Genomic DNA, 23,691 nt, shown 5'->3' with positions numbered 1-23,691 from the left:
AAGTTGATGCTGTTTTCTGTTTTGTGCTGCTGCAGTAAATGTAACAGTGTTGCTTGTCATGGTATTTATATGCGTCTCAATAATGTCTAAATGCAGACTAATCTTGTAAACATCACATATCTTACTGTATATGGTATTTGATGCAATACAACTCACATACCTTACTGTATATAGAATGCATTGCAATACCACTTGTATGTCTTAATGTATGATGAACTCATAAATGAATTTAATTGGCTAGATGACAGTAGGTTGTATGAGTTTATGACTTCACAGTAAATACCAACGTAGAGTAATAGTAGGCTACAATTAGTAAACAAAATTACACTCTAGTCATTATTTAACAAAGCATAAACATTTATTTACTCAAAATACATACATTATTTCTTAATTTCTTAAGTTTAATCAGTATTTTACATTACTGTTACATTAATAATTATTAATTAAAGTTAAATGTTGTTTTTTATTTTCCTTTAGTAATTGTTTTATTAACATCAAACTTGAAGTAGAATTAAGATCAGTATACTAGTGGTGATTGTTGGATTTCTTTCCTCAAAAAATTAAATTAGATTTAATTAATTATATATTTTGATTTACAATTTATTTACCTAACTTCAGTCCACATGTACTAAATATCTACGTCTTTAAACATAAACTGTCAGAGTATGATTTACATGATTAGTAAAAGGTAATTAGTCCAGAGAGATTGTGACTTTTGAAAAACAATTATGGGTGATCTTATTTTGTTAGAAAACTGTCACATACAGGTGGTTCAACCTTACTATACAGAAATCAGAAATAATATAAAATATCCTTAGAAATTAATTTACCTGTAACCCTGAATTTTAAACTAGTGTAAATTTATATAAAATCACTATTAGTTTTGGATAACATGCACATTTTTAAATATTTACAAAAAAAGATAGACAAATGTTACATTCTATATCGTAAGGTCATGTTAAAATATTAAGTATCAACTAAAAGTTGTGTTTTTTATAAGTATTTAAGACTTTTAGCTTGAGTAGTAACATTATTCTGCATAAAGTAAGAAACCTGAGAATGAGCAATATCTGTTGCTGTTACTGTAGTAATAGTTTACGCTTGTACTACCTGGCTGAGTCCAAACTTGATCACCTGATACTAGATCAAGTACCACCATTGTACTTACAGAATCATACCCAATAGCACTTGCCCATGTAGATACTTGAAAACTCCCATTTTTCATAATTCTTGTCAAAACTTCACCACCACCACTTGATTTCGTTGTTGAGACTTGGAAAACATAAACACCTGGAATTGCACAGACAAACTTGCCTGTATCCAGATTGTAGTCATTTCCAACATTTGTAATTATTGTGTTATACTTCATTGGGCTAGCGGCATGACGACCTGGGTTTGATGTAAAAACTACTGAAAAGGCAGATTTCTGCTGACTAGCTTGTTCACCCTTTTCTCCTTTTACACCATTTGTACCTGGTAGTCCAATGAGGCCTTGAGGTCCAGTTGGTCCTAATTTACCAGGAATCCCATCTAAGCCATTGCTTCCTTTATCTCCTTTCATTCCTTGTTCTCCTTTCATTCCCTTTTCTCCTTTCAGTCCTTGTTCTCCATTTATTCCTTGTTCTCCATTCATTCCGTGCTCTCCTTTCATTCCTTGTTCTCCTTTCACTCCATTCATTCCTTGTGGCCCTGACACACCTGGATTACCATGATTTCCTGGAATGCCAGGAACCCCAGCTGTACAACAGCTATTACAAGCTGCTGTATCAGTTTGAGCATAGATGATACTAATTTGTATAGTAGCAATTGTGAAGAACATGTAAAATCTGAAATTGAATCAAATTTATAATTTTGTTGGCATGTCTATTACCAAGTGTTTTTATAATATAAATGATAGAATTTGAGAACCATGTTAAAATTAAATTGTCATTTGTCAATCATACATATTACTATAGACTTCACTACTATCATGTGCCACATTTTGTCAATCATACTATAGATGGACAAATGGCAATTGAATTTTAACATAGTTGTCAAATTTGATAAATTATATTAGTTTTGAAGTCTATAAGTCTAACACAATTCAATTCAATTCAACAACAATTCAACAACAACATTTATTTAGAAACAGTTCAAGAAATAAAAGCAATATACATTAATTACAATAACTTAAATGGTAACATTAAATAAGAACTGTTTCTGGGATCAGAAAAAGAAGTAAAAGAACTTGTCAAATACCAACCCTTAAACAAAAACAAAAACAACAAAAAAACAACTGCATGTAGTTAAATTATAATTCTAAAGAAATTCATGAATGTTTTAGATATTTCATTTAATAAATAAAAAATGTAACAATATTTGTATTTGGAAATTTTTTTAATAGATTTTTAAAATATGTTAATGTTTTTACAGAAAGTCCTTTCTATAGACAGTTCATTCCATAACTTATGACCACATACTGTAACCAAAAATTGAGTCTTTTTTAGCCTCGTAAATGGTACTTCCAATCTTTTGGTATTTCTAAGCTGATAAAAACTTACAGACTTAAAAACCTAAAACCTTTTAAAGGCAGGAGTGGTGAAGTATTTTTTATAAATCTCGCATACCAATATTAATTAGTATTCCCTATGTTTTTTGTTGTCCTGCCTTACATTTCAAATTATCCTTTAGTAATATAAATTCAGAAACACATTTGTGGTACATTTACTTTACCTAAGAACTTTAGAAAATGTAAATTAAACGAAAAACTGTTTCTGAGTTTTTCCGGAAGGTCACATAACTCATTTTGGTAAAGGTTTTATATAAAATATGGCTGCTAAGATTATGACAAATATAAAATAGGGCTGCTAAGATTAGGACAAATACAAAATAGGGCTGCTAAGATTATGACAAATATAAAATAGGGCTGCTAAGATTATGACAAATATAAAATAGGGCTGCTAAGATTAGGACAAATATAAAATAGGGCTGCTAAGATTGTGACAAATATAAAATAGGGCTGCTAAGATTAGGACAAATACAAAATATGGCTGCTAAGATTATGACAAATATAAAATAGGGCTGCTAAGATTATGACAAATATAAAATAGGGCTGCTAAGATTAGGACAAATACAAAATATGGCTGCTAAGATTATGACAAATATAAAATAGGGCTGCTAAGATTATGACAAATATAAAATAGGGCTGCTAAGATTAGGACAAATACAAAATAGGGCTGCTAAGATTGTGACAAATATAAAATAGGGCTGCTAAGATTATGACAAATAAAAAATAGGGCTGCTAAGATTGTGACAAATATAAAATAGGGCTGCTAAGGTTATGACAAATATAAAATAGGGCTGCTAAGATTATGACAAATAAAAAATAGGGCTGCTAAGATTGTGACAAATATAAAATAGGGCTGCTAAGATAGTGACAAATATAAAATATGGCTGCTAAGATTATGACAAATATAAAATAGGGCTGCTAAGATTGTGACAAATAAAATAAGGCTGCTAAGATTGTTACAAATATAAAATAGAGCTGCTAAGATTATGACAAATATAAAATAGGGCTGCTAAGATTGTGACAAATATAAAATAGGGCTGCTAAGATTATGACAAATATAAAATAGGGCTGCTAAGATTATGACATTAAAACAGCTAAGAACACTAAATATAAAGATTTACTGTACTTACCCAAGATACATGATTACTGTTTAAATGTTCTTGTATTTTCTCTTGATCAGTAAGTTGATGCTGTTTTCTGTTTTGTGCTGCTTCAGTAAATGTAACAATGTTGCTTGTCATGGTATTTATATGCGTCTCAATAATGTCTAAATGCAGACTAATCTTGTAAACATCACATATCTTACTGTATATGGTATTTGATGCAATACAACTCGCATATCTTACTGTATATAGAATGCATTGCAATACCACTTGTATGTCTTAATGTATGATGAACTCATAAAGGAATTTAATTGGCTAGATGACAGTAGGTTGTATGGGTTGATGACTGCACAGTAAATACCAACATGTAGAGCAATAGTAGGCTACAATTAGTAAATAAAATTACACTCTAGTAATCATTTAACAAAGCATAAACATTTATTTACTCAAAATACATAGATTATTTCTTAATGTCTTAAGTTTAATCAGTATTTTGTCTACTGTTACATTATTAATTATTAATTAAAATAAAATGTTGTTTTTTATTTTCCTTTTGTAGTTATTGAATTAATATTAAACTTGATGTAGAATTAAGATCAGTATACTAATGGTGGTTGAAAAGATTGAATTAGATTTAATTATTTATATATTAATTATAATTTTGATCTATAATATATTTACCCTATCCATAGCCCACTTGTACTGAGTCTAAATATCTATGTATTTAAACATAAACTGTCAGTATGATTTACATGATTAGTAAAAGGTAATTAGTCCAGAGAGATTGTGACAATTATGGGTGATTTTATTTTGTTAGAAAAATGTCACATACTATAAATAAATCAGAAATACTATGAAATATACTAAGAAATTAATTTACCTGTAACCCTGAATTTTAAACAAGTGTAAATTTATATATTATTACTATTAGTATTGGATAACATGCACATTTTTAAATATTTACAAAAATGAAAGAAAGTTCATCAAAAAGTCATTTTTGAATATTTAGTATCAACTAAAAGTTTAGAAAAATTTCGCATACAAGTGGTTCAACCATTGTATACAGAAATCAGAAATAATTTGAAATGTGCTTAGAAATTAATTTACCTTTAATCCTGAATTTTAAACTAGTGTAAATTTATATACTGTTAGATACCATGCACATTTTAAAATATTTACAAAAAAAAGAATGACAAATGTTACATTTGTCATTGTAAGGACATGTTAAAATATTAAGTATCCACTAAAAGTTGTTTTTTATAAGAATTTGAGACTTTTAGCTTGAGTAGTAGCATTATGCAGCATAAAGTAAAAAACCTGAGAATGAGCAATATCTGTCACTGTTACTGAAGTAATAGTTATAGCTAATTGCATCATATGGCTGAGTCCATACTTGATCACCTGATACTAGATCAAGTACCACCATTGTGCTTGCAGAATGATACCCAGTATCACTCACCAATGTGGATACTTGAAAACTCCCATTTTTCATGATATTTGTTAAAACTTCACCACCACCACTTGATTTCAATGATGTGACCTGGAATACATAAACACCTGGAATTGTACAGACAAACTTGCCTGTATCCAGATTGTAGTCATTTCCTACATTTGTGATTATTGTGTCATACATCATTGGGCTAGCGGCATGACGACCTGGGTTTAATGTAAAAACTACTGAAAAGGCAGATTTCTGCTGACTAGCTTGTTCACCCTTTTCTCCCTTTACGCCATTTACACCTGGTAGTCCAATGAGGCCTTGAGTTCCTTGTTCTCCTTTTAACCCATGTTCTCCTATCAATCCTTGTTCTCCTTTCATTCCTTGGTCACCTTTCACTCCATTCATTCCTTGTTCTCCTTTCACTCCATTCATCCCTTGTGGCCCTGATGCACCTGGATTACCATGCTGTCCTGGAATTCCAGGAATCCCAGATGTACAACAGCTGTTACAAGCTTCAGTAGTAGTTTGACCTGCTGCTTTCATGACAAAGATGATACTAATTTGTATAGTAACAATTGTGAAGAACATGTTAAATCTGAAAGAATCAAACATATAATTTGTTTGCTACGGTAAATTTAAAGCCACTTTACCTACGTTTTTTTTTATCTAATTTAAAGACACTATACTTGCAATTGTTGAAGTTTTGTAAAAATAATGCACATATATAACTTCAACTTCATTTCTTGTCTTAAATGTACATTCTAAGGTTTATGATAATAAAAAGAGAATAGGCCTAGCCTGGTGTAATTTTGCAGGCCTGGCTGGTAAAGCGTGGCAATGTGTGAACTTCGTACTCTAGCTGTAGGCCTAGCCTGACGCCATCTTGTTGCTAAATTAATTGTCTTTCCATTTTTAGAAAAATCCGTTAAAAAACAGAAAAATAATTAATGCAGCAATTAGACAATGTCAGGCTAGGCCTATAGCTAGCGTATGATGTTCGTACGTTACTGTTGTTTACCAGCTAGGCCTACAAAACTAAGCATAGCTAGGCTAGGCCTAACGACCGTCCACGAGAGGACATTCACCGCGGGCTACTTAGATAGTGCATTGTTTCATTTTATCATAAATTACCATAAAATGTACATCTAAGACAAGGAATAACCTGGTTTAATGTTTTTAAAGTAATATTTTTGCATTATTTTTCACAAAACGTCAAAAATTGTAGGGAATTGGACTTTAATACTACACCCTTAAGACAACTACACCCTTAGGACAACTACACCCTTAGTACAACTACACCCTTAGTACAACTACACCCTTAGGACAACTACACCATTAGTACAACTACACCCTTAGTACAACTACACCCTTAGTACAACTACACCCTTAGTACAACTACACCCTTAGTACAACTACACCTTTAGTACAACTACACCCTTAGTACAACTACACCTTTAGTACAACTACACCCTTAGTACAACTACACCCTTAGGACAACTACACCCTTAGTACAACTACACCCTTAGTACAACTACACCCTTAGTACAACTACACCCTTAAGACAACTACACCCTTAGGACAACTACACCCTTAGTACAACTACACCTTTAGTACAACTACACCCTTAGTACAACTACACCCTTAGTACAACTACACCCATAAGATAACTACACCCATAAGATAACTACACCCATAAGATAACTACACCCATAAGATAACTACACCCATAAGATAACTACACCCATAAGATAACTACACCCTTAGATTGATTGATTTTATTTGATATTCATACATAAAAGTTAAAATATACAATGTATAAAAAGAATACCTGGATAACCCATTAAGTCGACAAAAAAGTAAACTTATTTCCAATGGGGTCCAATCCGTAATGACTGAAAAGTGAGTGGTTGGGCCTAGTACAATTATCGTTAAGTATGACTCAGTAAAAATGAAAAAACAAGAAAATACATACAAGACAAGAAAACATCAAAAAAACAATATTAAAAATAGCTTAATTAAACTGAAATACCAAGCTGTTCATTATTAAAATATTCTTTAAGTTTTATTTTGAAGGTTGCATTATTTTGTATTGATTTGAGTGAATTGGGGAGCCTGTTCCAGTCACGGATACCTAAGAAATAAAAAGTCGTATCATTAACGCCAGTAGCCTTAGGAGTGACAAAATTAAATGTTGTACCCCTGGTGAAATGGTTGTGATGATCAGAAATTAACAAAAAGTTATCCTTAAGGAAAGAAGGCGTATTCAAGTTATAACGAATTTTGTGAACATAATTTAATCTTAAAAACTTATTTCTGAGGCTGACATTAAGAAACCCAAGATCGGAAAGCTCTTTGGCACCTATGTGAGACCTCGGACCAACATTTAAAATGAAACGTGCCATCTTGTTTTGGGCAGTTTGTAATTTATGTTTAAGATTCTTATTGACACCGCCGTACCATGCCGAGGCAGAATAGTCAAATGTACATTGTATTAAAGCAGTGCTTAATAGTTTACGACATTTTTTATTCAAGCACGAACTTTGCCTATGTAAAAACTTCAACCTTGACTTAACTTTACTGATAACACTAGTTGCAATGATATCACATGATACATATTGGTCTAAATCAATACCTAAATATTTAACTTGCTTAGTACTTTTGATTCTACGGCCCATTAATTCTACAGAAAACTCTTTTACTTTGTTAAGCTTCGCTCTGCTACCAAAGATAATACTTTCGGTTTTGCCAACATGTAAAGATAATTTGTTTTCAGTTAACCAGTCCTGGCACTTAGCTAGGACAGTACTTAATTTATGAGCGATTTTGGTGGCATCGTGATGAGAATACAGAATCGTAGAATCATCAGCATAAAGCAATAATTGAACATCAGAATCAATACAAGAAGCAATATCATTTAAATAACATAGAAAAAGAATAGGGCCCAAGATGCTACCTTGCGGTACACCATGAGTAACTATAAGAGGTTCAGAGCAGGTACCATTCACACTGACAACTTGTGTGCGGTTAGCGAGATAAGATTGAAACCAGTCAGTACACTTAAAACCCATGCATTTTAGCTTGTTAATTAAAATCACATGATCGACGGTATCGAAAGCTTTTTGTAAGTCAATTAGAACCATTCCAGTAAGAAGGCCTTTGGACTTATTGTTTTTTAAACCGTCGATGAGATTTATGAGGTTGCTTTCAGTTGAATGGGCCTGCCGAAAACCGGATTGATAGGCATAAAGTATATTATTTTTGGAAAGATACCTTTCAACTTGTATAGCTACAGATTTTTCAAGAATCTTAGATACCGTAGGCAGAATACTAATCGGCCGATAATTCTCAACATTTGTTCTAGTATTTTTCTTAAATAGAGGGGTAACTTTAGCAATTTTAAGATCATGAGGAAAACAATTAGTTTTAAACGAAAGGTTAATGATATGAGCTATCGGTTCAGCCAAGATTATCGCACCGTCACGTAAGAATCTTGAGGGAATATTATCTAGACCGACGCTTTTGTTTACATTTAGGCTTTCGAGTTGAGTTTTAACAAATTCTATGGTAACAGGCTCTAGCTTAAACATTTTTCCTTTTAATTTAACGTAGTATTTAAGAAGATCGTTAGTGGACATGGTGAAAAGACCTATGCATTTTGGGAGTTTTTTGACGAGTGTTGACGCAACATTCGTGAAAAACTCATTAAAACGAGAGGCAACGCCTTTTGGACAGAAAGTTTGTTTACCATTGTCATCGAGAACGATTTTAGTGTTTGTTTTACATTTCTTCTCGTATCCGAGCTGTTTGAGGGTTTTCCATAATTTTTTAGGGTTGTCTTTATTTTCATCAATCTTATTGAGAAAATAATTAGATTTAGCTTTTTTGATCAGCCGCTGAGCTTTGTTCCTAGAGGCACAATAATATTTGTATATATCTAGATTAGATTTATCTTTCTTGAATTGTTTTAAAAGTGTGTCTCTTACTTTGATTTCATCGGCAATTTCGGAGGTAAACCAGGGTGCTATGTTTTGTTTAAGTCTAACTTTTTTTATTGGCGCTATTGAGTCGATCACCTTAATGATGATATCTTTAAGAGTTAACCACGCGATATTTACATCGACATTATTAGTGACAACAGACCAATCGATATCGTTAAGTGTTTCAAGATAGTTATTTACATTATAGTTTTTTAAAGATCGTAATTTTGCGGAGTTGTGTTCATTTTTATGAACATGAGACTTAGGTATTTTTCTAGTGCAATAAATAAGAAAATGGTCACTAAGGCCAATGTTAATTACTCCAGATTGCTTCACATTATTTTGTACATTAGTAACAATGTGGTCCAAACATGAGCTTTTTTCTTTTCCTATTCTAGTTATATCCTTAATAACATTACTAAAACCATTTCTTATAAGGCAATCATTATATCTTTGCGATACTGGATTAATATTTAAAGTACATATGTTAAAGTCACCAAGAATATAAATTTCACTACTCTCTTTGATTTTTGATACAGTTTCTTCAAAGTTGTTCTGAAATAAAGTTACATTCTGTTTTGGTGGGCGGTAGCATGTACCAATCACAATTTCCTTTGAACGAGGCAGATATATATTTATCCATATTGCTTCAAAATCGTCGATATCCAGATCATTTCTACGTGTGAAGGCGCGTTCATTTTTTACGTAGATACAAACTCCACCACCAGACCGGTTTCTGTCCTTCCTGAGCGCTGTATATCCATCAATTTTGATCTCGTTATCGGTGATGGATTCGTCCAGCCACGACTCGCTGATGGATATAACAGTAGCTTTGGTCTTCGATGCGATGTGCCTTAGTTCAGACATTTTATTAACTAATGACCGCGCATTAAGGTGAATAAAATGTAGGCCTTTGTTAAACACGTTGAATTCCTCGCTTAAATGCTCGTAAATGTCTTCTGTACATGTATGTCCATCTTGTTGGGTTTCATTCACATTATTTGTGTCGGCAATAAATTCGTCATGAATATTAATGTCACTGATGCATTCATCATTCGGAAGCTGATTGAAGAGGCATTCTTGACATAACCAATTATCTTTCGAGTTCCGTTGCTTATCATATACAATTTTATTTATTCTTCCGCACTTGATATGGTAGTTACATTTACATTCAGTGCATTTCATTGCCCTGTGCGTTTTCGCAATCGGTTTTTTACAAATTGAACATGGGTTTCTGATTGGTCCTGGGTTCGGAGAAACGTCTCCAGCGATAATAATAAGTACCATCAGGAAACTTGGGTTTTTTAAGTTTAAGCGGCAAACTGGATACGGTTTAGAAGATCCGTACAATGTCCATAAGGGAGACATTATATTCAGGTTATCCGTATGTATCTTCGGTTGAATTGCCCAGCTATCATATATGCTGGAGTTTAACGTAGAAAAAATGTCTGAGTTTAACGTTGGGCGGCAGGTAAAGTTAATTCTCACTAGAAGGCATAAAATAATAAGAACATTTGTAGTAATCGCTGCCATTATTAAGAGTGATTTAATTACCTTATCAGTGGTTGAATGTCGTCCAGGAGCTTAGCAAAGTCAATCAAACAGGTAAACAAGTGTTGGTCAGCTGATTAAAACTTCCCGCCAAGCGCAACGAAGCAAATCAAATGTAAACAGGATAAAAACGGAATAAAAAAACACCAAAATACATCAAAAAACTGTACATATCCATATAAAACTTCTTTAAAAAGTATTTATGATGTCGTTGATACTTAGATCGAGGTGATCAATATTGCACTTGGGCTTAAAAACAGCAAAAAGTCGAGCTAGGCTTAGGATGAAATCACCGCCCAGACCGGGCACCTCTCCTTTGATCGTTGCCTGGGTCCGACTCGCCCTCGTCGTAGTATGGTCTTACGAGGATTAAAACTGGATAAAAACGATTAAAAATTTCAGATAAAATAGTTAAAATACAGGCTGAGCGTAGATCCAGATCTTACTGTTCCATATGTTGTTCAATTATTCTGGATCGGTGTCGATTTAAGTTGAAAAACACTGGCGAAAAACCAGTTCACGAGAGAGAGTAATCGAGACACGTCTTATCTGTACGCTGCCTGACCTAAAACTAGATCTAGTTTTAGGTCACAAACTACATTTAATTTAAAAATACTATATGGTCCTATTGTGGTAACTTTTTTTGTCTTTGAATGGTTAAAAATATGAAAAATATATTGCGCACGGATTGATATTTTAGTTTTTCTGTGATTCAGCTACTTTCGATCGATCGTGAAGGCCAAAATAAATGGAAGAATCATAACTTTTTCAGCGGAAATACCGGGTTTCCCCCAATTTTTATTACGGATTCTGGCAAAAACAGAAAGACAATTAATGCAGCAACTAGACAACGTCAGGCTAGGCCTATAGCTAGCGTATGATGACACCCTTAAGACAACTACATCCTTAGTACAACTACATCCTTAGTACAACTACACCCTTAGTACAACTACACCCTTAGTACAACTACACTCTTAATGTGTAAAGGGCAGGTAAGATTGTGACAAATATAATTTATACTTACCCAAGATTCATGGTTACTTGTTGACTGGTTTCTCTTGATAGTTAAGTGGATGTTCCTTTTCTTCTGCTGTAATACGCTAATGTCAAACAATTTGCTTTTCCTTGTATTTATATGTGTCTCAAATATTTGTATACAATACATCACAAATCTCTTTACCATATATGGAGTTTATTGCAATTCAGCCTACATACCTTGCTGTATATAGAATTCATTACAATACAACTTACATACCTTACTGTATATAGAGTTATTGCAATTCAGCTAACATACAGTAGCTTGCTGTATATAGAATTCATTACAATACAACTTGCATACCTTACTGTATATGGAGTTATTGCAATCCTGCTAACACACAGTACCTTACTGTATAGAATTCATTACAATACAACTTTTATACCATACTAAATATAGTTTTTATTGCAATCCTGCTAACAATACTTACCTTATGTGGAGTTCATTGTAATCGAAAGGGGGAATTTTGTTTTCTTTTTCCTTATGTAAAACACTTATTTTTCTATTCTGTGCTTTAACCATGGTTTTGGGCACTGCTTTCAGTATTTCTGAAAGCAGTGTAATACAGTGTTCTCCCCAGCCAAGGGGGGCGGAAGCGTGACGCTTGATGTGAATCCTGGGGAGAACACTGTAATATACATGTATATATAGCAGGTGTTTGCAGCTACTACTACAACTACTCATTTGATAGTATATCTTTGCCATATGTAGGCATAGCAAGATAGCAGCTATTAGGAGCTATAGAAGATAGTAGCTATTAGGAGCTATAGCAAGATAGCAGTTAATAGGAGCTATAGCAAGATAGCAGCTATTAGGAGCTATAGAAGATAGAAGATATTAGGAGCTATAGCAAGATAGCAGCTATTAGGAGCTATAGAAAGATAGCAGCTATTAGGAGCTATAGCAGGGTAGCAGCTATTAGGAGCTATAGCAAGGTAAGGAGCTATTAGGAGCAATAGAAAGATAACAGCTATTAGGGGCTATAGCAAGATAGCAGCTATTAGAAGCTATAGCAAGATCAGCAGCTATTAGGAGCTATAGCAAGATAGCAGCTATTAGGAGCTATAGCAAGATAGCAGCTATTAGGATCTATAGTAGCTATTGGCAGCAACAACAATTGTTGGCTATATCCCGCATACCTTATTTCATATCTTAGAATTCATTACAATCCAGCCCATGTACCTTTCCGTAAAGTGGGCCGAAAACAGCATACTGTAGTACCAAAAAGTGATAAATATTATAAAATCTATTTACCCATAGTTGCTGCAGCTTAATATTGTATATTTTCAGTTTATTTAACATTTCCTTAATCAGAGGAATTTTCAAACACTTCTCCTAAAAGGGGAACGTTCCAAAAGAAATTGCCAAAACACAAAATGCGTTATTGCAATACAACTCGCATATCTTGCTGTATATAGAATGCATTGCAATACCACTTGTATGTCTTAATGTAACTCATAAAGGAATTAATTGGCTAGATGACAGTAGGTTGTATGGGTTGATGACTTTACAGTAAATACCAACATGTAGAGAAATAGTAGGCTACAATTAGTAAACAAAATTACACTCTAGTAATTATTTAACAAAGCATAAACATTTATTTACTCAAAATACATAGATTATTTCTTAATGTCTTAAGTTTAATCAGTATTTTGTCTACTGTTACATTAATAATTATTAATTAAAGTCAATTGTTTTTATTTTTATTAGTTATCCGCTTGGTAGAGCGGATAACTCCTTGTTATTGTATGGGATCAATATTTTTTTTCTGTATTATTAGTTATCCGCTTGGTAGAGCGGATAACTCCTTGTTATTGTATGGGATCAATAGTTTTTTTCTGTATTATTCTTCTTTCCTTCCTTCCTTTTTGTGAGTCGCGTTTCTCTAAAATGTGTAAACATAACATTTCATAACTTTGACAACATATGGGCATTTACGTGAAGTTGTGCACCTCCTATTTTTGAATGACGTCATAGTTGCGCAACGTGACTTACGCGCAATTATATGAATTTCAATGATTGATCATAGATTAAAAACCACCACACTTTGACAAAATTTAAGTCATATCAGGGGCAAACTTTCTACGGATTAAAAATGGCATGTTTCACAAGAAGTTACGCGCGCGCGCGCATTTAAAATTTCAAAATGCGCAAAATTAATTTCTAATCAACTTTTTATGCGTTTCTTGTCATTTTGAGCATGTCAAAAATTTCCACGGGCGCGCAATTTTTTACGCACGCGGTGCGCACGTAGCGTTAAAAACATATTTTTTTCTTTTGAATTATATTTTTCAAGCCTTTACTGGTAATTTTGAAAACAATTTAGACCTTTTCCAGTTTAAATAACGCCATACGAACACGTTGAATTAGACAATTTGTGCGCGTTTTTTATGAAAAAGCTTAAAAAATCGTCAAAATTATGTCTTTTTTTAAACAGTCATAGTTTCTAAAGTAAACCGTGAACCGTTTATTTTTATTACAAAATCTAGAAGTTGATGAGTTGTAGATATCGGATCATGCATCGATAAGGCTAAAAAAACATTGTGACGTCATCGTATGGCCACACGAATGTAAAATATAGGATTTTTGTCTCTTTCGTTATTGCTCATCACATTCAATGGAGCGCATCACGCTTATCTGTATTCCTTTTTCTCCTACATTTATATATTGTGTAGGTCAATCAACTTTCTTTAGCATGAGATAAAAATATTTTAATTTTTATGACGTCATCATGCCTAAACATTTTAATTACGTGGGTCATTAATTTCATCTTTACAGTAAATTTTAATCTGTAATAGCTCGTAAGAATAAAATGTGATAATCACGATTAAAACGTTTTCTGGAAGCTATTGGATTTTAGATACGAATTCATGTAAACATTTTGCCAATCGGATGTTGTGACGTCATCATATGGCCAGTTGAATAAAAAAAGTCGTATTTTCATATTTTGCGTAATAGTTCATCACATTTAAGAGGGTGCGCATCTATATTTTACGTATTCAAATTTCTTCTACACGTTAATATGTTGTTCCTGAGATAATTTTCTTCTGAAATTGCTATCTAAGTGTTTCATTTTGATACCGTCGCCATGTTAAAAATTGGAATAAATGGCGGGTCCCGTAATTTCACCTATTCTACACTGTATGTAATAATGTATACAGATTATACTGTTTGCATGTATATACTATATGACACAAAATTGACAGAATTCAGCACTAACAGCATATCATATTCTTCAGTTCTTGTCATAATGCCATAATCTTTATCTGTGTGCAATATTCCAACGTATGACGTGCACATGGCGTTTGTCGTGGTGCGGATAACTAACTCGTCAAAGTGACGAGTTTCTTGTCTAGTTCTTGGATCCTTCCTTCCTTTTTGTGAGTCGCGTTTCTCTAAAATGTGTAAACATAACATTTCATAACTTTGACAACATATGGGCATTTACGTGAAGTTGTGCACCTCCTATTTTTGAATGACGTCATAGTTGCGCAACGTGACTTACGCGCAATTTTATGAATTTCAATGATTGATTATAGATTAAAAACCAAAAGTCATTTAGTATTGACACTTTGACAAAATTTAAGTCATATCAGGGGCAAACTTTCTACGGATTAAAAATGGCATGTTTCACAAGAAGTTACGCGCGCACACGCATTTAAAATTTCAAAATGCGCAAAATTTATTTCTAATCAACTTTTTATGCGTTTCTTGTCATTTTGAGCATGTCAAAAATTCCCATGGGCGCGCAATTTTTTACGCACGCGGTGCGCACGTAGCGTTAAAAACATATTTTTTTCTCTTGAATTATATTTTTCAAGTCTTTTCTAGTTTTCCTTTAGTAGTTGTTTTATTAATATCAAACTTGATGTAGAATTAAGATCAGTATACTAATGGTGGTTGTTGGATTTGTTCCCTCAAAAGATTAAATTACATTTAATTAATTATATATTTATTATAATTTTGTTTCATAATATTATATTTACCTATCCATAGCCCACATGTACTGAGTCTAAATATCTACATCTTTAAATATAAACTGTCAGAGTATGGTTTACACGATTAGTAAAAGATATTTAATCAAGGGAGATTGTGACTTTTATGAGTGATCTTATTTTATTAGAAAAATGTCACATACAGGTGGTTTAACCATACTATGGATAAATCAGAAATAATATAAAATATACTAAGAAATTAATTTACCTGTAACCCTGAATAAACAGAAATCAGAAAAATATAAAATATTCTAAAAAATTAATTTTTAAAAGAAGGAAAAATGTTACATTTCTCATCGTAAGGTCATGTTAAAATATTAAGTATCAACTAAAAGTTGTGTTTTTTTTATAAGTATTTAAGACTTTTAGCCTGAGTAGTAACATTATGCTGCATAAAGTAAGAAACCAGAGAATGAGCAATATCTGTTGATGTCATCGTAGTAATAGTTATGGCTTGCATCATATGGCTGAGTCCATACTTGATCACCTGATACCAGATCAAGTACCACCATTGTGCTTGCAGAATTAAACCCAGTACCACTTATATGTGCAGATATTTGAAAATTCCCATTTTTTATAATCTGTGTTCCAACTCTAGCACCACCACTTGATTTCATTGATGACACATGGAATACATAAACACCTGGAATTGTACAGACAAACTTGCCTGTATTCAGATTGTAGTCATTTCCAACATTTGTAATTATTGTGTCATACTTCATTGGGCTAACGGCATGACGACCTGGGTTTGATGTAAAAACTACTGAAAAGGCAGATTTCTGCTGAATAGCTTGTTCACCCTTTACACCATTTGCACCTGGTAGTCCAATGAGGCCTTGAGGTCCTTGTTGTCCTTGTGGCCCTGTTGCACCTGGATTACCATGCTGTCCTGGAATGCCAGGAATCCCAGATGTACAACAGCTATTACAAGCTTCAGTAGTACTTTGACCTGCTGCTTTCATGACAAAGATGATACTAATTTGTACAGTAACAATTGTGAAAAACATGTTAAATCTGAAAGAATCAAACATTAATTTGTTTGTTAAGGTCTAATTTAAAGACACTATACCTGTAATTGTTGACAACCAGGTCATTTCTTGTCTTAAATGTACGTTCTAAGGTTAATTATAATAAAAAGATAAAATTATTCACTAGATAAGTAGCTCGCGTTGAATGTTCTGTCGCAGACGGTTTAGGCCTAGCTTAGCTAGGCTTAGTTCTGGCTGGTAAAGAGTGGTAACGTACGCATATCGTACGCTAGCTATATGCCAAGCCTGACGTCGACTCGTTGCTGAATTCATTTTCTTTAATACAAATTGTGGAAGACCTGGTATTTTCACTGAAAAGTTATATTTTTTTTTGGTTTAAATCTGTAAATAATGTACAGATATAAACTGGTGCATGACATACTGTAAAGCTAAAAAAACTAATTTCAATAAATCAGTAGTACAGTAGTTTAGTTTTGCGCCATACTTAAAGTGATAATACTGTTTACTTTGGCCTTAGACAACTACACCCTTAAGACAACTGCACCCTTAAGACAACTACACCTTTAGTACACAGTGGCGGATCCAGGGGGGGCGCACCCTCCGCACGCCCCCCTATAAATCTGGGGGGGAAAAATTATCCTACCATAAGGGAAAATAAATCGGGAAAAGAAGCGTAAAAAGGAGTAAAACTTTCACGTTTGATTTAAATACATTGTTTCAGCGCCGTGCTAAATTACTTTTTATTAGAGGTCACCATTGCCGTTGCTGTTAATTTCTAAGAGTTGCGAAATGAATTGCCTATTTTCACCTGAAAAATAAACGCATTTTGGTCCCTGGATGTAACATGATATTGACGCGTGTATCGTACCCATACTCGGGCTCGAATGATTTGTACAAAGGACACCGCCATACAACCGCGTAGGCCTACCCATTGTTTAGATCGCTGGCAGTCAGCAAGCATAAATAAAAGTGTATATACGTCAAAAATGGAACGCCGTGGTTACCTACAGATCATCATCATAGAGGATTTGTTAATAATAATATCGTAGGCCTACTGTGGTAACTGTGTAGGCCCTACTGTAGTGTGCATTGTAGCAACCGATTTTTTTTCTAGGCCACCCACCCAACTGTATCAATACCTATTTATATATTTAATTTCTTCAACAAATTGATGTAAATAAATATTGAGCCATAATAAGCATTAAATTTGCAGGGCTTCCCCTAGATGGACGTTCGCATTGAACTTGAACGCAATCAAAACTAAATACTGAGTGAATGAAATCGGCAACAAAATGTTATATCGTCCTGTAATTAGTCATGTGTGTTTATTGGAGGGAAAAAGTATGATCGTTTTGCTCATTGGTAGCATGCTGCATTATTATGAGAGTGTCTTTTCCTGCAAATTAGAGGTGCCATTTGTCATGAATTTTATGTGCGATAGTACCATTTCTTCCGGCCATCTGGGGCGTCATTTAACAAAGTTCTCTTCACCACCACAGGTCCTGTCGACGGCCTTGGAAAAGCATCTTTTCCACCATGTACGTGCAAACGCTGACTTGCGTGAAACGCCCTGTTGTGACGCTTTACTCAAAATAGGTCTATAGGGAAAATGTCACTCTTTAATAGGCTAGTACCTCAGTTTTCATATTTAAAATATCAATTTTTAATACATTTATTTAACGTGAGAGTGCCATTTCCGACCATCTAGAGGTTTTACATTTTTTACAGTACACCTTAAGACAACTACACCCTTAGTACAACTACACCCTTAGTACAACTACACCCTTAGTACAACTACACCCTTAGTACAACTACACACTTAAGACAACTACACCCTTAGTACAACTACACCCTTAGTACAACTAAACCCTTAGTACAACTGCACCCTTAGTACAACTGCACCCTTAGTACAACTACACCCTTAGTACAACTACACCCTTAGTACAACTACACCCTTAGTACAACTACACCCTTAGTACAACTACACCCTTAGTACAACTACACCCTTAGTACAACTACACTCTTAGTACAACTACACCCTTAGTACAACTACACCCTTAGTACAACTACACCCTTAAGACAACTACACCCTTAAGACAACTACACCCTTAGTACAACTACACCCTTAGTACAACTACACTCTTAGTACAACTACACCCTTAGTACAACTACACCCTTAGTACAACTACACCCTTAGTACAACTACACTCTTAGTACAACTACACCCTTAGTACAACTACACCCTTAGTACAACTACACCCTTAGTACAACTACACCCATTAGATAACTACACCCTTAAGACAACTACACCCTTAAGACAACTACACCCTTAGTACAACTACACCCTTAGTACAACTACACCCTTAGTACAACTACACCCTTAGTACAACTACACCCTCAGTACAACTAAACCCTTAATGTGTAAAGGGCAGATAAGATTGTGACAAATATAAATTATACTAACCCAAGATTCATGGTTTCTCTTGATAGTTAAAGTGGATGTTCCTTTTCTTCTGCTGTAATACGCTAATGTCAAACAATTTGCTTTTGCTTGTATTTATATGTGTCCCAAATATTTGTATACAATACATCACAAACCTCTTTACCATATATGGAGTTTACTGCTAACATACCTTACTATATAGAATTCATTACAATACAACTTACATACCTTACTGTATATGGAGTTGCAATCCTGCTGACATACATTACTGTATAGAATTCATCACCTTTTATACCATACTAAACATGGAGTTATTTATTTTATTTAGTTCAAGTGTTGACATAGTATAGTATATCTCTGGGATATAGAGTTCTGCGGTGCTGATGTCACGACTGTAGGTGGCGCTGTGTGGTTGCTAGCCAACCAAAAAATGCGTTCAACCTGCCTGAGTCACTCTCTGATCACCAATGGTTTGGAATAGCCTTATTGAAGTAGTCATTGTAAAACTTAATAATTTTCAATAAAAACAAACTAAAATTTCAAAAGATCACTAAATATTTGTTTTTAATGATCTATTTATTTTTCAACGACAGTCAAAAATCAAGCTAAGATACATAATTTGATAGAAATACAGATCTATACAGTTTATCAACAAAGTAGCGTTGAACGCATTGTTTAATGCAATTTTAAATTGGGCTGCTAAGATTATGACAAATATAAAATAGGGCTGCTAAGATTGTGACAAATATAAAATAGGGCTGCTAAGATTATGACAAATATAAAATAGAGCTGCTAAGATTGTGACAAATATAAAATAGGGCTGCTAAGATTGTGATAAATATAAAATAGGGCTGCTAAGATTGTGACAAATATAAAATAGGGCTGCTAAGATTATGACAAATATAAAATAGGGCTGCTAAGATTGTGACAAATATAAAATATGGCTGCTAAGATTGTGACAAATATAAAATAGGGCTGCTAAGATTGTGACAAATATAAAATAAGGCTGCTAAGATTGTGACAAATATAAAATAGGGCTGCTAAGATTGTGACAAATATAAAATAGGGCTGCTAAGATTGTGCCATTAGAACAGCTAAGAACACTAAATATAAAGATTTACTGTACTTACCCAAGATACATGATTACTGTTTAAATGTTCTTGTATTTTCTCTTGATCAGTAAGTTGATGCTGTTTTCTGTTTTGTGCTGCTTCAGTAAATGTAACAATGTTGCTTGTCATGGTATTTATATGCGTCTCAATAATGTCTAAATGCTGACTAATCTTGTAAACATCACATATCTTACTGTATATGGTATTTGATGCAGTACAACTCACATATCTTACTGTATATAGAATGCATTGCAATACCACTTGTATGTCTTAATGTATGATGAACTCATAAAGGAATTTAATTGGCTAGATGATAGTAGGTTTTTTGGGTTGATGACTGCACAGTAAATGCCAACATGTAGAGCAATTATTAGTAGGCTACAATTAGTAAACAAAATTACACTCTAGTCATTATTTAACAAAGCATAAACATTTATTTACTCAAAATACATAGATTATTTCTTAATGTCTTAAGTTTAATCAGTATTTTGTCTACTGTTACATTAATAATTATTAATTATTGTCAAATGTTGTTTTTCATTTTCCTTTAGTAGTTGTTTTATTAATATCAAACTTGATATAGAATTAAGATCAGTATACTAATGGTGGTTGTTGGATTTGTTCCATCAAAAGATTAAATTAGATTGAATTCATTATTATATATTAATTATAATTTTGATTGAACATATTTACCCTAACCATAGCCCACATATACAGAGTCTAAATATCTACATCTTTAAACATGAACTGTCAGAGTATGATTTACATGATTAGTAAAAGATATTTAGTCCAGAGAGATTGTGACTTTAGAAAAACAAATTATGTGTGATCTTATTTTGTTAGAAAAATGTCACATACAGGTGGTTCAACCATACTATACATAATCAGAAATAATATAAAATATGCTAAGAAATTAATTTACCCGTAACCCTGAATTTTAAACTAGTGTAAATGTATATAATAATATTATTAGTATTGGATAACATGCACATTTTTAAATATTTACAAAAAAGAAAGAAAAATCTTACATTCGTCATCATAAAGTCATGTTTGAATATTAAGTATCAACTAAAAGTTTAGAAAAATGTCATACAGGTGGTTCAACCATTGTATACAGAAATCAGAAATAATTTGAAATGTGCTTAGAAATTAATTTACCTTTAATCCTGAATTTTAAACTAGTGTAAATTTATATACTGTTAGATATCATGCACATTTTTAAATATTTACAAAAAAAAGAAAGGAAAATGTTACATTTGTCATCGTAAGGTCATGTTAAAATATGAAGTATCCACTAAAAGTTGTGTTTTTTATAAGTATTTAAGACTTTTAGCTTGAGTAGTAACATTATGCTGCATAAAGTAAGAAACCTGAGAATGAGCAATATCTGTCACTGTCACTGGTGTAATAGTTAAAGTTTGTACCATATGGCTGAGTCCATACTTGATCACCTGATACTAGATCAAGTACCACCATTGTGCTTGCAGAATTATACCCATCATCAGCGTCCATCCGTGTGGATACTTGAAAACTCCCATTTTTCATGATTCTTGTTAAAATGTTCCCACTACCACTAGTTTTCATTGATGTGACTTGGAATACATAAACACCTGGAATTGTACAGACAAACTTGCCTGTATCCAGATTGTAGTCATTTCCTACATTTGTAATTATTGTGTTATACTTCATTGGGCTAACGGCATGACGACCTGGGTTAGTAGTAAAAACTACTGAAAAGGCAGATTTCTGCTGACTAGCTTGTTCACCCTTTTTTCCCTTTACACCATTTGCACCTTGTGGTCCAGTGAAGCCTTGAGGTCCAGTTGGTCCTAATTTACCAGGAATCCCATCTAAGCCATTGCTTCCATTATCTCCTTTCATTCCTTGTTCTCCTTTCAGTCCTTGTTCTCCTTTCACTCCATTCATTCCGTGCTCTCCTTTCATTCCTTGTTCTCCTTTCACTCCATTCATTCCTTGTGGCCCTGACACACCTGGATTACCATGATTTCCTGGAATGCCAGGAACCCCAGCTGTACAACAGCTATTACAAGCTGCTGTATCAGTTTGAGCATAGATGATACTAATTTGTATAGTAGCAATTGTGAAGAACATGTAAAATCTGAAATGCAATCAAATTTATAATTTTGTTGGCATGTCTATTACCAAGTGTTTTTATAATATGATAGAATTTGACAACCATGTTGAAATTAAATTGCCATTTGTGGCACATGCAAGGGAAATCAGACACAAGTCGGAATTCTAATTGTTTTATTTCAATGAAACTTTGCACCTTTGTAAATTAACTATTAAGAATAAGGTCACATAAACTATTTTTATAACTAGAATAAATACCACTAAAGATTTTATTATATAAAATAGGGCCGCAAAATTGTTACAAATATGAAAAACTGTAGGGCTGCTAAGATTATGACAAATATAAAATAACCGATTATACGTTTCGGAAGTATTCGTCCACATTTGTTTACATTTTCTTCTCGAAGTTCATTTTCTACGTCGAAGAATAGGGACTTCACCTTTTATTCGCTATCATCACGTCGACGGCCGGCCACGAACCAATCACATTAACTGTGTGTCATTACAACGTCATCGCACGCTCTGCATACAGAACTAAAAAAATGAACGCCGCGATCGTGACGTCTCACATAAAATGCTGTGGCGGTAAAAAGTGTACCCGAGTCAGTGACCGTGACGTGTTGTCAGAAAGTACCAAAGTGTGGCGAATTCTCGCTCCCATAAGAAGTTACGCCGATCAGGCTAGGCCTAGGCTTGGAATTTGGCGAACAAGGCAATATTTATTTTCGCCAAATGGAGACTCCAGTCACCATTGGCGAATTGGCAAACGGTTAGCGCGAGCGTAGGCTAAAATTGTGAAAAATATAAAATAGGGCTGCTAAGATTGTGACAAATATAAAATAGGGCTGCTAAGATTGTGACAAACATAACATAAGGCTGCTAAGATTATGACAAATATAAAATAGGGCTGCTAAGATTATGACAAATATAAAACAGGGCTGCTAAGATTATAACAAATATAAAATAGGGCTGCTAAGATTATGACAAATATAAAATAAGGCTGCTAAGATTGTGACAAATATAAAATAGAGCTGCTAAGATTGTGACAAATATAAAATAAGGCTGCTAAGATTATGACAAATATAAAATAAGGCTTCTAAGATTGTGACAAATATAAAATAGGGCTGCTAAGATTGTGACAAATATAAAATATGGCTGCTAAGATTGTGACAAATATAAAATAGGGCTGCTAAGATTGTGACAAATATAAAATAGGGCTGCTAAGATTATGACAAATATGAAATAGGGCTGCTAAGATTGTGACAAATATGAAATAGGGCTGCTAAGGTTGTGACAAATATAAAATAGGGCTGCTAAGATTGTGACAAATATAAAATAGGGCTGCTAAGATTGTGACAAATATAAAATAGGGCTGCTAAGATTGTGACAAATATAAAATAGG

The 23,691-nt window shown here is 33.4% G+C and overlaps 3 protein-coding genes across 3 annotated transcripts in view; 1 reads left to right on the top strand and 2 right to left on the bottom strand.

Annotated features, from left to right (window-relative positions):
* LOC144835824 (anaphase-promoting complex subunit 7-like) overlaps nucleotides 1-23,691 on the top strand; it is a 169,073-nt gene that overhangs the window by 17,778 nt on the left and 127,604 nt on the right. The gene's annotated exons all lie outside the window — the stretch shown is intronic.
* On the bottom strand, nucleotides 465-11,713 carry LOC144858686 (uncharacterized). The gene is made up of 4 exons (XM_078714784.1): nucleotides 11,645-11,713; nucleotides 4,952-5,687; nucleotides 3,895-4,034; nucleotides 465-1,826 (listed from the first exon to the last, which is right to left on the bottom strand). Exons 1-4 carry the CDS (start codon nucleotides 11,653-11,655, stop codon nucleotides 1,031-1,033), a joined length of 1,683 nt encoding a protein of 560 aa, XP_078570910.1. The 5' UTR covers nucleotides 11,656-11,713; the 3' UTR covers nucleotides 465-1,030.
* On the bottom strand, nucleotides 21,252-22,076 carry LOC144835859 (complement C1q tumor necrosis factor-related protein 2-like). Its single transcript, XM_078690978.1, has one exon. The coding sequence runs from the start codon at nucleotides 22,074-22,076 to the stop codon at nucleotides 21,543-21,545; it is 534 nt and encodes a 177-aa protein (XP_078547104.1). The 3' UTR covers nucleotides 21,252-21,542.

This window comes from Antedon bifida, chromosome 2 (genome assembly GCF_963402885.1).
Source record: "Antedon bifida chromosome 2, ecAntBifi1.1, whole genome shotgun sequence".
Classification (NCBI taxonomy): Eukaryota; Metazoa; Echinodermata; class Crinoidea; order Comatulida; family Antedonidae; genus Antedon; species Antedon bifida.
The sequence above is the reverse complement of the archived record's forward strand: the minus strand, read 5'-3'. Positions and strand labels throughout refer to the sequence as shown.